Source organism: Haliaeetus leucocephalus, unplaced genomic scaffold (genome assembly GCF_000737465.1).
Source record: "Haliaeetus leucocephalus isolate CR32 unplaced genomic scaffold, Haliaeetus_leucocephalus-4.0 Scaffold139, whole genome shotgun sequence".
Lineage (NCBI taxonomy): Eukaryota > Metazoa > Chordata > Aves > Accipitriformes > Accipitridae > Haliaeetus > Haliaeetus leucocephalus.
The window spans coordinates 181,823-197,124 of record NW_010972575.1 but is presented as its reverse complement, the minus strand read 5'-3'; the positions used below and the strand labels follow the sequence as shown (position 1 = coordinate 197,124).

The 15,302-nt window shown below is 38.6% G+C and overlaps 1 protein-coding gene across 1 annotated transcript in view; it reads left to right on the top strand.

Annotated features, from left to right (window-relative positions):
* The first annotated feature begins 203 nt into the window (after window positions 1-203).
* The window catches only part of PLGRKT (plasminogen receptor, C-terminal lysine transmembrane protein), a 28,019-nt gene continuing 12,920 nt past the window's right edge, over window positions 204-15,302 (top strand). Inside the window, exon 1 of the mRNA XM_010586040.1 lies at window positions 204-284. Within this exon, the coding sequence (XP_010584342.1) occupies window positions 204-284 (81 nt within the window). The remainder of the gene's footprint in view (window positions 285-15,302) is intronic.

The following is a 15,302-nucleotide window of genomic DNA, read 5'->3' as shown; positions in this document are numbered from 1 at the left end:
GAGGGGTGGCCCGCCCAGCCGAGGCGGGCGCCGAGGGCCCGCGGGAGCGGTCGGTCCCCCGCCGGGGGCCCGCCCCGGGGCAGGCTCCTCCCGGGGGCGGGCGAGGAGGGCGAGGGTGAGGCTGAGGCTGAGGAGAGCCGCCCGCGTTTCTCGCTGCGCTTGCCGCCTCAACCTGCTTCGTCTCTTCTGCGCTACAGGGCACGATGGGGTTCGTTTTCTCGAAGTCCGTGAATGACAGCCTGAAAGCTCAGCAGGAGTTTATGGTCATGAACTCACGGCTTCAGGTAACGCATACGCCGGCGGCCGTGTGGAGGAAGGTCACCCGCGGCTCGCTGTCTGCACAGAGCTGGGCTTGCGGCTTCGCCGCTGAGGTTTGCTCCCCTCCCAGGGTTAAAGGTGCTCTGCTGGCACGCTCCGGCACGCCCGGTGTGGTCATCGAACGCAGCGCGTGCAGATGTGTAAAGCACCTATTCTCTGGATCTAACCACTTCCTCGGATGTCTGTGTTAACAAGTTGTAGAGGTGCAAACCATCCTTATGGCAGCCAGACACTAAAATTGCAGTTTGGGTAACTTACCTTGAACAGTCCCCTGAAGCACAGCTGGGCTACTCCAGTCTTAAGCAACATGTACATGGAAGCATGGATACCATTCTCCTAAAATACATGAGTTAAAAATGTTTCGACACTTCTGCTATACACAGAATACACCGTCGTCTGCTTTCAAACAACTCTTTCTTTAGGTTCAGTTAGGTAACTGCAGTTACTCCACATTACTAGGAAGGTGTGACACAGCTGTTAGTTGTTCTAGAAACCTCAAACTAAATAGGGTGTAGGGGAATTTTTTTATTCCTCTCATAATAAAGTAGCAGCAGAGAAAGAGAAGGAAAACCAGTTGGACTAAGGTTCAGAAAGTTGTGCTGAACAGAACTTACAGGTGTAGCACTAGTTACAGCTTTCTGATTTGTTATTAGGTATCTTGTGATCTGTAACATGTTTATATACTAAATGCTAGAGTGCAATCTGAAGGACGTGGCTGGAGTTTGTGCGTTTAGTTTTGCGTTTAGATTGAATACGGGTGAATTTACAATGTTCAGTGATGGATGAACTTCCAAATTTATTAAGTTGCCAGTAGGTGGCGTATTCTAGTTTTCAAAGCAGCGTGCAGCTAGATTTTTGTAGGATCACATGTAAACTGAACTCTGAAGGTGACCCTGGAAACGTGGCTATGAAAGAGAAAGATAGCATAAGGAAGGATGGTATAATAAAATACTGGCTATCTCTTAACTGTTTAAAGAAAATCAACTTTTTTTCAATGTTTGTAAACATAATTTTCTGTCTGTGCTGGGTTATATGTTTCTCAGATGCAATCAGGTCTTGTATACGAACAATTTATTTTTTTCCCTATACAGAGGGGCTCTTCTCTCCCCACAAGTTTTTGGAAATCCAAATGACGGGAAGGTTTTCAGTTTGAGAGAATGATGATAAAATTAGAGTGGAGGCTTGCTTCATGATCTGCTTCTCTACTGTGTAGAATGAAAGACAGAGTGGAGGAAACAGCGTGAATTCAGGCTAGCATTTGTAGGGTGCTGCGGGCTTTGAATGGCAAACAGTCTTTGGCCTCCTGACCCCAGATGCCTAACAACTCTAGTTCTAGCCCAAATGCTCAGGCTAACATAAAAAATGAACTTCTTTGAGGACAGTTACAAAAAAGCCCTTTCAAGATTGCATACAAAATTTTTGTAAGTTGCTCTTTAGGAAATCTCCCTGTATTATATTTCTTTGTTATGACAATAGTAATAGTCAACATGGTAGATTTCTTTTTAACTCTACAAATGCCTGATCATATCTGATTTGTACTACATTTGCAGACATACCAGCTATGTTAGAAAACCTGCATCTTTTAAAAATGCATGAAGTGGGCAGTTATGTTGTGTGCAAAAGATGCAATGGGGGCAAGGGAAGGACTAAATTTTGTGTCATAAGGGGGTGGAACAAAATAGGTCTACTCCAAGCTTAGGAAGAGTGTAGGGAAGGGGGAAAGACTGCCAGTTTTCTTTTCCGTATGTGAGTAAAACCTGTGATGTGTCTGGAGTCTAGCGTTAGACAAACTACTTTCAGGCAATTTGTGGAAAATAGTATAGCCTGATTTATTTGCTTTTAGACAGAAATTGTAACTAGAAATACCTGGAGAAGTTAGGTCATGCTAGGACTGGAATGAAATAGCTTAACTTAAAGCATTAGATATTCATATATGGTGAAATACTGGGATTTGGATGCTATGAGTTTTCCCATCTTCCTCTGAAAACCATCATATTTATTGATAAGATAGATGTTTCCACTTCAAGCAATATGATGTATTTGCTATGAGAGATTAAAAAATACTGATTTGTTTTAAATGTAAATCTATCCCAAAACAACATGTGATTGAAACCTCTTGGAGCTCTTCCTGGCTTCTGAATGTACTTTGGAGTGCCCCATGATTACAATGTTGAGGGAATAGGGTACTATTGTTACTCCAAGCCAATTGGTGTGGATCAAGAAGTCATCAAAATTGTTTCTCCTAGAATGCCCTCCCTAACTAGCACTGATGGTATGACACTGCTCAGAAATGAAGTCTTTGGGTTGACCTGGAACAAAACACCACAGGTGTTGGTGACAGTCAGAATCTGTGAAGGCTTCTCCTGTTCCTTGGAGATGAGGAGGAGTCATAAAGTTACTGTGAATTGTTTGGAAGAGGATTATTGTGCTACCAGTTTCCATGACAGAACACTTTCTTTTTGCCCCCCCTTTTTTTTTTTAAGCCAAAAACATAGGTATATGCTCTCCTCTGAATGGAGAGAAGATACAAAGCTGTTCAGTCATTGACTTATCCTCTGTGGAGGATTGTAGGTTGGAAGGAGACCGTTGCAAAAATAGAAAGGTGAGCAACATGACGGAAGTTGCTAAGGTCCCCTTCAAATCCCAAGCCTTGGTGCATGCTAAAGCTCAGTTAGTTTTATAGGTGCTCTGATGTGTGCTGGACACCTAGACCAGCTCAACTACTTCAGAACAAGAGAATGTTAAAAGGCATTGTAAAGTTGTGTGCATATTTTTTTCTTTATACCCTTCTTGGGATAACTCTGAAAAGAAGGGGTTGTGGCCTTTTGTATCTTAATGTTTTTTTGGAAGAATAATAAAAGCCTAACTGTCAGTTTGCCTTGATGTTGAAGGACTTGCCAGTTGTTTGTATTGTCTTGGTATGGCTCCAGAATGAAATACCAGACTGTACCAAATGGAAACTGTTTATGGTAGAGTTTGTTGAGGCTTCATTTTTATCATGAGCCGGCTCCTTGAAGTGTAACTTGCAAAATTCTTTCCAAACAGTATATCAGATCTACAGCTCAAGCCCAGCATACGGCCTTGCTAAGAGCTTTTAGCGTGGCTGAATGGGTAAGAGAAAGTTGCAGGTCTCGGAGCATTTATAGCAGATTATTTATTTATCATGAGCTATGTGGGTGCTCTTAACACAATTAAAAGCAGGAATTTAATGTATTTCTTTTGTTGAAGTGCTATGGTCTGTACCTACTGTTGTGGTTAGGCTTTTATTCCTTGCTGTTTTTTTCAACAACCCAAATGTTCACCTTGAAAAAGCTATTTCAATAACTATTTACTAAGAAAGCCATTTTAAGATGTACAAGGCAATCTGGAAGAAAATACACATTTTGAAACTGGCAACTAAGAATGCAGCAATATTTGTGGCTGATCGTTCATTCCTCAGTATGGATTAGAACACTTGAAATGTAACATATTCTGTTTGATATTTCTAGGCAGTGACATTCCTTGACCAACAGGTGGGTCTTTTTGTAGGAAAACTTTATTGTGATGAGACAGGCTTAAGTATGATAATATAAGTACATTGTCTTCAAATCATTTAAAAAAATATTAAAACAACCTTGTATACTCTATATGTAGTGTTATTTAGAGTGATAAGCAAAATCATGGTAGACGATCATGGCATAGTACAAATTAAAATTTTAAATTTAATTAAATTTAATTTCTTACTGTTAATGAATTTGATTCTAGGACTACATGGAGCAAAGCTTACTAAATTAACCTTGTGCTACAGAAGAATATTTCTGTGCTGATGTGTAAAAGGCATTCTAAGTGCAACTTAAAAGACTTTTACTTTAGGGTATAGACATAAAAATGCCTAAGCTCTCAATGAAATTTTTGCCAAGCTTTCTCATGCAGTAGAGGAATAAAAAATGCTTTATTTTGTCTTTCTTTCATTTTTCTTTTGTTTTGAATGGAACCCCACCAAGCCAGTACTATGCCACTCCCTCCCCGCCACCCCCATCCCCCTATGCCCAGTTAGATTTTACTTTATGCCCTGCTGTTATTTTTATAGAGGTGATACTGCTTTTGGCTCTAAAAAGCTGCTTTTCCTTGCTTTGCTTGGGAAACTCTACACAAGGGAAACCAAGTACTTAGCGAACTACACAAAAGGTAACCCTTCAGAGGAGGAGGCTGAGATTTTGTTTTGTAAGGGGGGTTTAGGGTTATTTTTCCAGTGGTATTATGAGAGTTGAATGACATGAAGATGTCTTGATGTGTGTGGGACTAATACTGCATAATAAACAGTGTTTTCTAGTCTGTGAAAAAAAAATATTAAAGTCCTTGTAGCATTTGAAATCCTCGGTAGCTGTTTTCAATTATATCTCAATGTATAAGGTGTTTTCTTACTTAATGGGAAGAAATTTTTCATTGGAACTCCACAAATAATTGGTGGTACACTAGTCCTTTAATGACTAGCCCTTTTACTCTTTCACGTATTAGCTTGCAACATCATTAATAATGATATCTGAATTAATGACTAGTTTATAGTTTTGTAATAGCACTCTTTTTTTAACATGAGATGGCCACAATGGGGATGCAGTATCTGACTGATTTGTTTGTGATATCTTTATGTATAACAATCATACCTAAGGCATTAAGCACTCTCTCGATGTTGTCTAGCTCTTGAAGTTTTCATCTAGATACGGTTGTTGGCAAACTGTACCAAAAAGCAATAAGGAGAAAGAGGAACACTGCTTTTGGTCAGAGAATGGAAGAGAAAAATCTGTTGTATAAGCGACTGCCTAGTAAAGTGAATGAGGGCAGGTGAGCTCAAAAAGCAAGAATTATGTAGCTGGAGTTTAAGCCATGTGGAAAAGATTAATTTCTAGCTTTGTTGAATTGCTAAATGTGATACTGATCAGGTTCTAAACAATGAACTTCTTTCTCCAATAATTCAGAGCACAAGGAATTCTATAAACTATCACAAAGCATTCTTACTCCATTAACAAAAAAAAAAAAACCCAAACCAAAACCCCAACAAACCAGAAAATGAAAAAACTCTGTTTTCTCTAAACAAAACAATAAATCACATTTCCCCCACCCTAAAAATTGTTCCTAGTATAGCAGCACAATAGGAGCATTTTGCTGTCGTGGCAGATGTTAAGTAAACAAGTCTAGAACATATCTGGTCCTTGCAGAAGCTTTTATGAGTGGCAATGTTCTGGAGTTTCTGCAGAGTTGATGGTTGTGGAGAAAGGAGGTCTGTACATGCACAAGTACACATGTGCACAGCCTGAGGAAAAAGCAGGAAGAACAAGAGCTGTTTCTGGTCACAAAACTGCAAAATCATGGGAATAACTGAGATGTAGTAGGGTAGCAGGGCAGCTCATGCAACTGGAAATCTGTAATGGACAGATACAAGCTCTTCAGGAAAGATAGGTAGGGAAGACAAGGAGAAGGGCTGCCTGTGATGTAATGGAGTAGCTTGTGGGTTAAGGTCAGAGGAGAGGCCACCACAGTGGGAGTGTGCTGCAGACCACTGATCAGGGTGACAAAGTACATGAAGCCTTTAAACAACTGAAGAAAGCCTCTGGATTACTGACTCCGGTTCTCATGCAACTTCAGTCTCCCTAACATCTGCTGGAAGGGCCATAAAGCAGGACATAAGCAATTGAGTACATTTCTGGAAAATGTGAAGGATAACTGTTTGATAACAGGTAGGTACTGGATGGGCCATCCAGGGCTCATGTGCAGCTGGATTTGTTACTCACAAATAGGGAAGAACTGATCTGGGGTTGTAATATCAAAGGCAGTCCTGGTTGTGGTGGCGAGATCGGGGTCCTGAGGGGGCTGAGGAAGGCAGGTAGCACAGTGCAGACCCTGGACACTGGGAGGGCAGGTTTTGTCTTACTCAGGAAGCTAGTAGGTGACATGCTATAGGAGGCAGCTCTGGAGGATAAAGGAGTTCAGGAAAGCTGACATGTTCAAGGACAACCTCTTCCTAGTGGCCCTGGCAAGACAGAGCTCCTGGCAACAATACAGGTTGGGGGTTGACAACTGGGGAGCCACTCTGTAGAGGTGGAGGGGACACTGGAAGACAGCAACCAGAGCATAAGTCAGCAGTGTGCCCTTGCAGCAAAGAGAGTCAAAAAGATCAGCAAGGAGAGCCTTATAAACAGTAGTGCAGCCAGTAGTTTGAGGAGAATGACTGTTGCCTTCTGTTCAGTGCTTTTGTTTAAATGCATTTAAATACTGCATCCAGTTTTTAGTTTTTGCCACCCCCCTTCTCTTCCCTCAATACAAGAAAAATGTAGATGTAAAGGAGCAAGCTTAGCAGCTGACCATCAAGGTGGTCAAGGGCTGGAGCACTTCTTGAGAGGAGGCCAAGTGAGCTGGACTTCCTCAGCCTGGAGATGGATGCCTTCTGGAGCGCAGGATCCAACAGCAGCCCCCGAGCAACTGGGAGGAGGTTATCAAGAAAGCAGAGCCAGGGTGTTCCCAGTGGTGGACTGCAGAAGGGTGAGAGATAGTGAGCATACATTGAAACAGGATCTGAGGAGCAGTTCAGACTGAATATGAGGAGAAACCTTTTCCCCCATAAGGACAACCCAGCAGTGGAACAGAGGTCCAGTGAAGCTGTGCAACCTCCATCCTTGAGGGGTTTCAAGGCCTGACTGGATAAAGCCCTCAGCAACCTTGTCCAATCACATAGTTGACCTTGTTCTGAGCAGGACTTGCTGAGGTCCTGTCCAACCTGAGCTATTCTATGATGCGCTGACCACCATGGAAGCAGGCACAGACTGTGGCACACAGTATTTTGTGGATCCTGTGAGGCAGGATCTCCTCACATCTCCTTCTTCCCAGACTGAGAATGATGACAAGTTACTGCTTGACGTCTGCATTCCTGTTGAGCACCACATGCACAGCAGCACTGTGTAGAAACAAGATGTGACTTGGTCTAACTTCTAACTGACAGTTTTCAGTCACATACTTTAGGTATGTGTAAGCGATACTGATACAGAAGTAACATCACAAGGAAGGGAATTCAGAACTAAAGCCTTAGTGTGCCCTGCATGTCACATTGCAAAAATTAAGCAAAAATCTGGTTAAACAAAAATCACAGGTAAGTTTCCCCAGCACTGCTTAATATTATGTATCTAGCAGTAGCACATACATAAATCAGTCAAAATCGGCAATTCCAGTAAAAAGCTATATCCATTATTTAAGCAAAACTTGTTATAAAAGTCTTGCTTTAAGACTACAGCAGGTTGGCTCTGCCAGACTTTTGGGGCAGATTGGACTGGTAAGAGTGGGAGACTAGAGGACTAGAATTCTTGAAAAACACAGGTTTTAGGAGAAAGTAATACAGCAGGAGCCAAAAATCACTGAAAGTGCTGGAAAGGAGACTAGTTAATGCTTAAGGCATATCATAATTTCTGTGGCTAACAGATTTTTGTTGTTGTTTTGGGATAGCAGTTCAGAGTAATTTGGAGTTTTGTTTGGTTGAGTTTTGGGTTTTTGTTTCTTTGGTGTGTTTTATCCCAGCAAGAGAATTCCTTATCAGACAAGAGGATAATCTTCTCTGTGGGAAAGCATAATTGCATTCAGGAGTCAGAGATATTCCTCCAAATTAATCTTTGATGGGAGCCACATAACATTTGAGAAAATAAACAGGCTAGGAAAATAATATACTTCTGACAAATCTTGTATTTACCCATAATAAAAATGTTTGATTATAACCTCCTGTCTGCAATATGAATCTCTGGATAGTCTCACTCCCCTTCTCCTGCCATCACTGCTCTCTCCCTATTTTATTATGTCAGGCTGTAAAGTGCATTCTTCTCCCCAGGTAATATTGGATAGCCAGGAAACAGCCATAGATCTGCTTTCATAGCAGTTATATAGACTTGCTTCCTGTATGCTCCCTGTGTGGGCATGGGAGAGGTTCCATATTCCTTGGTGGAAAAAAAAGCCAATATCAAGAAAAGCTGGGAAAGTAAGGGGTTAATTTTCCTATTTTGACAATTTATTGCAATAACATCTTCTTTTCTGAAAATCCATGCCATCCTCTCCTTTTTCAAATCTTTTCCCTTTTTTGGGGTCCCCAGTGTCATATAGGCTCATTTTGAGCCATGGGAAGACTTCATTAGCCTATTCTAATGAGGGCCAGCCAATGGTATTGAAGCTCCTCTGCAGTTCTGTACCTAATTGGATATGTTTATGCTCCTTTTTTTTTTTTTCCCCCTTCTCCTTTGGTGGTGTTTTGGTTTTTTTCCTGCTTTGTTGTAACAGCTCCTTTTGAAGCTTTGGCAGTGATGCAAAATAATAAGGGAAATAAAAACTAGCGTCGTTTTTTTCCCAGTTAGCAAAAATTGTTAAGTTGAATAGTTGGGCAGATAGTATAAAACATTGCTAGGGTAACTCATCCTCCAGTGCAATAATGAATACTCTGACTTTTTAAAGATGAAAAAGAATATAGCAGTTTCTTCTGTAAGTAAAATGTTCTTTTGGACACAGCATAGAAATGCCAAAACCATATTTGACTCTTGCAGATTCTGTACCTGTAGAAATAACTTTATTAATCCAAATTATAAATCACAGGATTTCTACTTCTGAACGTGACTCTTAAGTGTTCTGTGCTTTCATCTGTTCTTCAGCTGTTGCCTATGGAGAAAGATGTATGAATTTTGCACTGTATGTATGAGCTACGGAACATATAAGAATATGCTTTGGAACATTATTTCTTCATAACATTAATGTGTAAACATTAATTTCATTAGACTGTAATTTGATGTTATAAAAGATGTGTGACAAAAGTATTTTTATTTGGAAAAACTATCAAAAACTCAGTGAAAGCATAGATAAATGCAACTTAATATCATATTTTTTTCTTTCCTCTAAACTATCAGCACTTGGTTAGAGGCAAAACATAGCATGATTGCATTACTTTTCTGCCAGGGTTGTATTGCCTTAAAAGGTTTGCATTGAATGGCAATAAATGCAAGGAATGAGGCAGTTTTCTCTTCATGTTCAACAATTTATTCTTAAATCTGAAATGAAAGTATAGAAGTACCCCATAGCAAGCTTCTTGATAGACCATGTCTTATGATCAAATTATAGCAGATTTTCTTCTGAATTAAAGTAATAGTAAAAAAATAAAGTCAGACCTATTCTAAGTGATGGAAAAAAACCAGAACATTTCAATTTATATCCAGACACTCAGCAGTTTCTCAAAATAAAATCTGGCCATAATTCTATGAAATGTTGTTTGTGTAAAATTTTAGATTGGAGGATTGCTTTAGTATTCTGATTGTCCTGATTAATTGGAAAATGCCTGAAATAATAGGCTTTGGCATAATAGATAACAGAATAAATACCAGTCCAGAGCATTATATCCAAGAAGCAAAAGTTAAATAGATTAACCGAGTATCAGTCATTAGACTTCAGGAACTTAAAAAAGACCTAGGCTGTATATATTTGTGCATAAATATCAGTGTATTTGAAATATATTTATATACTGACATATAAGCTGAGTCAACAGCACAGATTCTTGTAAAAAGCAAATTTAATTGTGGATTTATTAACCAGGGGATAAAATTACTCAATTTGCACTGCTGGTGACTTTGCTAGGAAAAAGATTTTGATACTTCTTTTAATGAGCAGACAAGCTGTCAAAAGTTCAGAGGATGGTAGTAAGAATAATAAAAGCATTAGAACCTACAATGAAAGGATGAAAAAATTCTTTGTCTGATGCTATAAACACATCTGTTATGAATTTTGTGTGTGTTGGTGATGTTTTTTTAATCCACTCAATTTTCTTATATGTCCTTCTAGAGATTGAGTCTTTTCCATTGCAAAAGCAAGCAAGCAAGAATTGGGATAAGTATTAGGAGACTTTGAGTGCTTAACTGTCATTACATGGATTACTAAGAAAGGCAGTGAAATCTGTCATTGGGCGTCTTGATTAGTTAAATAAACATCTATTTCAGCTCCCTGCTTCTGGGCTAACTTTAAGGGACCTCTGAATATGCTTTCTAGCCTTATCCTCATGACTATGCACACACAGAAGCTGAAGTACCTGAACGGAATGTAGGTCCATTTAACCGAAGGCTGGCTAATGTGTAACGACTCTTTCTTTCAGATTTATTTTGCATTTAATGCTGTTTCTTCCTTAGCAACATCTCTTTTCCAACCTTACCATTTCTAACCAGCTCAAACACATACGTAAATGTGATAAATTTTTTTTTAAATACAGAAAATACCTGTTTTTCAGAGTTAACACTGATTTCTGTGTGAATGCTATTATATTATATTGTGTTATGAGTGAGATTTTTATCTAGCTAAGATTGCAAAATGTTGTAACTTCAATTATACAGCTGTTTGTTATTGGTGTTTGGTTTTCATTCAGTGTCTTTTTGAAAATGTACACAACAATCTTAAGGTTTATATATGCCCAGTAAGAAATAAGTTTAAACCTTTCAACAGGAGTTTTAAGTTTGTTTCTTATTGGGAAGTATTTGATAATCTAGTTATCCTCCCAGTGGTTTTTGAAGTTCTTACTTCTTAAGAAACAGAAATTTCTGCGGTAACATGTGTGACAGGATATAGTGAAAGAGACAGCTGAAGCATTTTGAACACTTGTTCGAGTGAAAACCGAAATTACCCATTTGGCATAGAAAAAGTACAAGCAGTAGTTGTACCTGCACAGTTAAGAAGATAAATGTTTCTATGCAAATATATACACCTTCCTTAAGTTATTGTTTTTGTGAGATTTGAATTGAATAATGGATTCTACTGTCCTTAGGACATATTAATACATAACAGTTTGCTGAACTTCCTTTACTACTGCAGATACTGAGAATTTTGTGAGGGAGAGTTGAGGAAAACCTGACTTACTCATTAGGCAGCTCAATGATCTCCTCTGCCCTCCTCTCCCCAGCTAGTTTTAAACTGGGAAAGAATTTGAGTTTTTCGTGGTTTTTAAAATGAGACTTTATATGCATAATTTTTATTTCAGTTAAATTAAAAATGTATTAAGAATGTAAAGATGCTATTACAAGATAGGTGAGTAGGAGTTTCATGGGAAACTAGACAGTGAGCCACATTTTGTTTTAGTAATTCAACTTAAAGACAAATGCAAAATGTTAATGAAGACCAGAGGGGAAGAAAAAACTTCTGAAAAAGGAAAATATTAATGTCTGTTCCATGTGTAGTAGACTAAGAGTACTCCATCTTAGACAGGTAAGACAAATTGACCTAACAAGCCTATCATTTTTTCTTGGTAGGGACCTGTATCTTTTACAAGTTCCTGTCCTTATCCTAGGATGCTTTTTGAGTAATGAGCTAAAAGTAGGAATGGAAAAGACAGTATAAGATAGTATAAGTAAGGGCAGGGGGAGATGCTCTGTTTTATTTGAAGATGAAGTATATTTGCAAATAGTGTTGTGGGATTCTGTTGGGGTTTTTCTTACTAAATTCAACTAGCCCGTTACTCAGTCAACATACTATCGATGATTTATCGGTTGATCATAAGAAAGGCTTTGAAAGGCGTATGAGTGCTATGTTTTGACTCTTGGCAGGAAAAAGAATGGCTAATGTTAAAATGTCAATGAGTTTCTGAACAATAAAACATCTTTTCATGCCTTATCACTTTCATTGATCAAAAAAGAAGGAGAACTGACACATGCTTCTGCAGAGGCTGCTTTCTATAGAGTCCTTCCTGTCCCTAATAAACCTTTGTGTGATGACATTCTTTCCATTGACGGATTTGCCAACTTATCTTTGTTAGTAAAAGATCAGCCACCTCTAGCATGATACCTGAAAAGTTTAATTTTTCCTAACATCTTAGACACTGAGTAATTTTCTGCAGGGTTTTGTAAGTCCCTAACCTTTTCCTCTCTAAAGTTTTCACTGAGAATTAGTCAAAAGGATTTTTTTTTAAGTTCTATTACAATGAAAACAATTGTTTCCTATCTTCCATGTGAAGTAAAATGTAAGCAAGCTTTGCCTTTCCTGACTACTACCATCCTTTTCCCTTTGGGATGGGAAATAGCTAGATTTGTTCTCTATTGACAAGATACTAGTAGTGCTTATGGCATCTCTAATGCATTTGTCTTGAAGCATTGGAAAAATTATTTTGCCCCTTAGGTGATCAGGGCTTAATTCAGGAAATAAATGCTCTCTGGTAACAATTCTATATCCTTATTAGTTTGCGTGCATCAAATGGAACGGAACAAGATGAATGATATCTGTACTGAGGAAGATTAGAACAATCTATCTCACAGGAAAAAAGCCAGTTTGGTTGGTATTAGCTGAAAGATTGTATACTCTGCCTGATCACTCTAAAGAAATAAATGCAGTGGTTTACAAAGAACAGATTTTAATAGCTATTTCTAAGATGCAAGCACTACCAGCAAAAGATGCAAACCAGACTGATTGCTCCATCAGTAATGAGACAAATATTAATTAAATATGTTCAGTGGAATCAGTTTTACCAGTCTTTTTGCTGGGGAATATCTGTGACTAGTACATACCATTGTGAATGCAGCTTGCTTAGGTAAAACTTTTGTCTTGCTTGGAGACGCACCTGCAGCTAACCCTTACATGTGTAGGCTTAGTTTGTTGTGGGGATTTAACTAACTTCAAAGAAAAAATGCCTTCTGAAGCTGCCTCCTTTAATGCTATGAATTTTCCGTAGTTCATTCCTTCTTAGTAGAGCAAACCTACCATTTTAGTCTTCTGCTATTAAGTCCACTGAAGTCAAATCTGGCCATTTACTTGTTTTTCTATGAAATATTATTTCTTGAATGCTAAATTTAAAAAAAAAAAGGGGGGGGACGGACGGGACAGGGAGGGAGCCCTGTATTGAGCCGAACGCGTGAGAGCCCAGGAGGTACAATAGATAAGTAAAGAGATCTTACACCTATTTTAATTCCATAACAAAATTGATGTAAAGAGAGCCATAGTAATTTTGCAAGCCAGAATCTTAAATGGACAGGAAGAAACATCTGATTTGCAGGTGTTGTTGGTATTATAATACCCTTTCATACTTCAGTATCATTTTACAGCCATTTCTTCTGGTTTTCATTTCTGATTCAATGCTCTGAGTCTTTATTTCTTTTTTTAAAAAAAGGGTTTATGAGGCACACAAGGAGCATACCTAGAGGCATTACTGAGGGATGGAAATAATAAATCAAATAGTACTTGCTTATTCAGTTATTAGTCAGATTTCAAAATTAATTGATGTTGTGACGTTAAGTCTGTCTTACACTGCTTGAACTATTTTAGTATTCCTACAGCATGGGTACCTTTTTTTTTTTTTATATATAACTGGCTACCCAATGACTTTGGTTTGTCTTTATAGAGCTTGTATAAAACTCCTGAGACTTCTAAACACTAATAACAGTACCTTAAAACTTTGCTTACTCTGTAGATAAGATTATTAAATGCAGGTGGAGGACAACCTTCTTCACTCTGCTGCATGTTTGTTGCTCAAAGACCACACAGCAGAAGCATGGAAATGCTAGGTTACTGCCAAGAAATCTTACTTTCATACCACAGACCATTGGATTGAGCCTCTCCTTTGCACAGCTTAATGTCAATGGATTTAGGTGCTTTTGGTATTATTTTCTTGTTATATGGCATGTGATTCCAGTAACTTATTGACAACAACAGGAATATAAAAGATTTTTTTCAGTGCAGTTTACATTCTAGCTTGTGGCTAATATTGTGAGACCCCTTTCTTTTTATGATAGCTCTTGGGCTGTAAATATTTTGTAATGTGTCTCTGCATTTGGAAGCTTTAAAAATTGAGTTTTCTTTTTAGGGAGTGTAGTTTCTTGCAGTGCTAATAATTTTAATTGCTTTGTGTACTTGATGTGAAAAATACTTGCAAACAAACTTTGACGAGGCAGGATTAAACATTTAAGTCTGCTTTATTTTAACTGTTTGATCTAGAGGCCCATTTCCTGACACTCCTGTGTGCATGCTGGTCATAGAACCAAGCAGACACTGTGTAATTATTACAAGTTATCATCTCTGTATTGCACTCTGGTGGCTTACAATAGAGGTGTAAAAGTAAGTATCACTATTCTATTTTCCATTTAGCTTTGCTAAAGAACATTTGCAGCAGCTTCTGGTTTTGCACTTTGATTAGGAAGGATGACACCTAGGACGAGTCACATAAGCCTTTAATCTTTTGTCTGCTTATGAAATGCCAGGTGCATTGCTACTGCAAGGGGTTTGTGGAGTTACTTAGCTATACTAACTGCACACCAACTTTTATATGTGTTTTGTAAGCGATTTGCAGATTTTTATATGTGTGACACTCACATTTTTTAAAAAATAAGCCTTACTTTCATTGTGCCTCTGAGTACTCAGAAGTTACTAGTTGTTTAAAGAACATTTTCAGAGTCTCTGATCATTAAAAAACTGTATGTGAAAATAACATTCTATTATACGCACAGTAGCCGTGACCTATAACAGATGTGCAAGAGATTAGCCTGTGACAAAACTGGTGGTTCTTTTAACATGAGTGTAAGGATATTCCAACAGTTTCTTCATGTTTCTCTTTTATTAGATTTAGATAGTGAGTTTCAGAACTTAAGCAGAGATGGTGTATATTAATCTGGCTGATAATTCCTTTTCTGTCTGAATATATGTTTCCCAAGCTGTCAGCATAATTATGTCTTAATAATGTTGACATGACAGTTCCCTGAATAGGTTTACTGCCACAACCACTCTCAAGCTAAGTGTTTGCCCTGCCCACTATTTTAGAGGGGTTAGGGAAGACAGTGTATGTGCCAGGAGAGCCATTAAATATATAAGGTTGCAAACAGAGGCTTTATCCAGGGGTGATTACTATCTCTTCCTCTCTCCAGATACGTTTTGACCTGCATGAAATACATAGGATCACAGAATGGTTTGTGTTGGAAAGGACCTTAAAGATCATCTAGTTCCAACCCCCCTGCCATGGGCAGGGACACCTT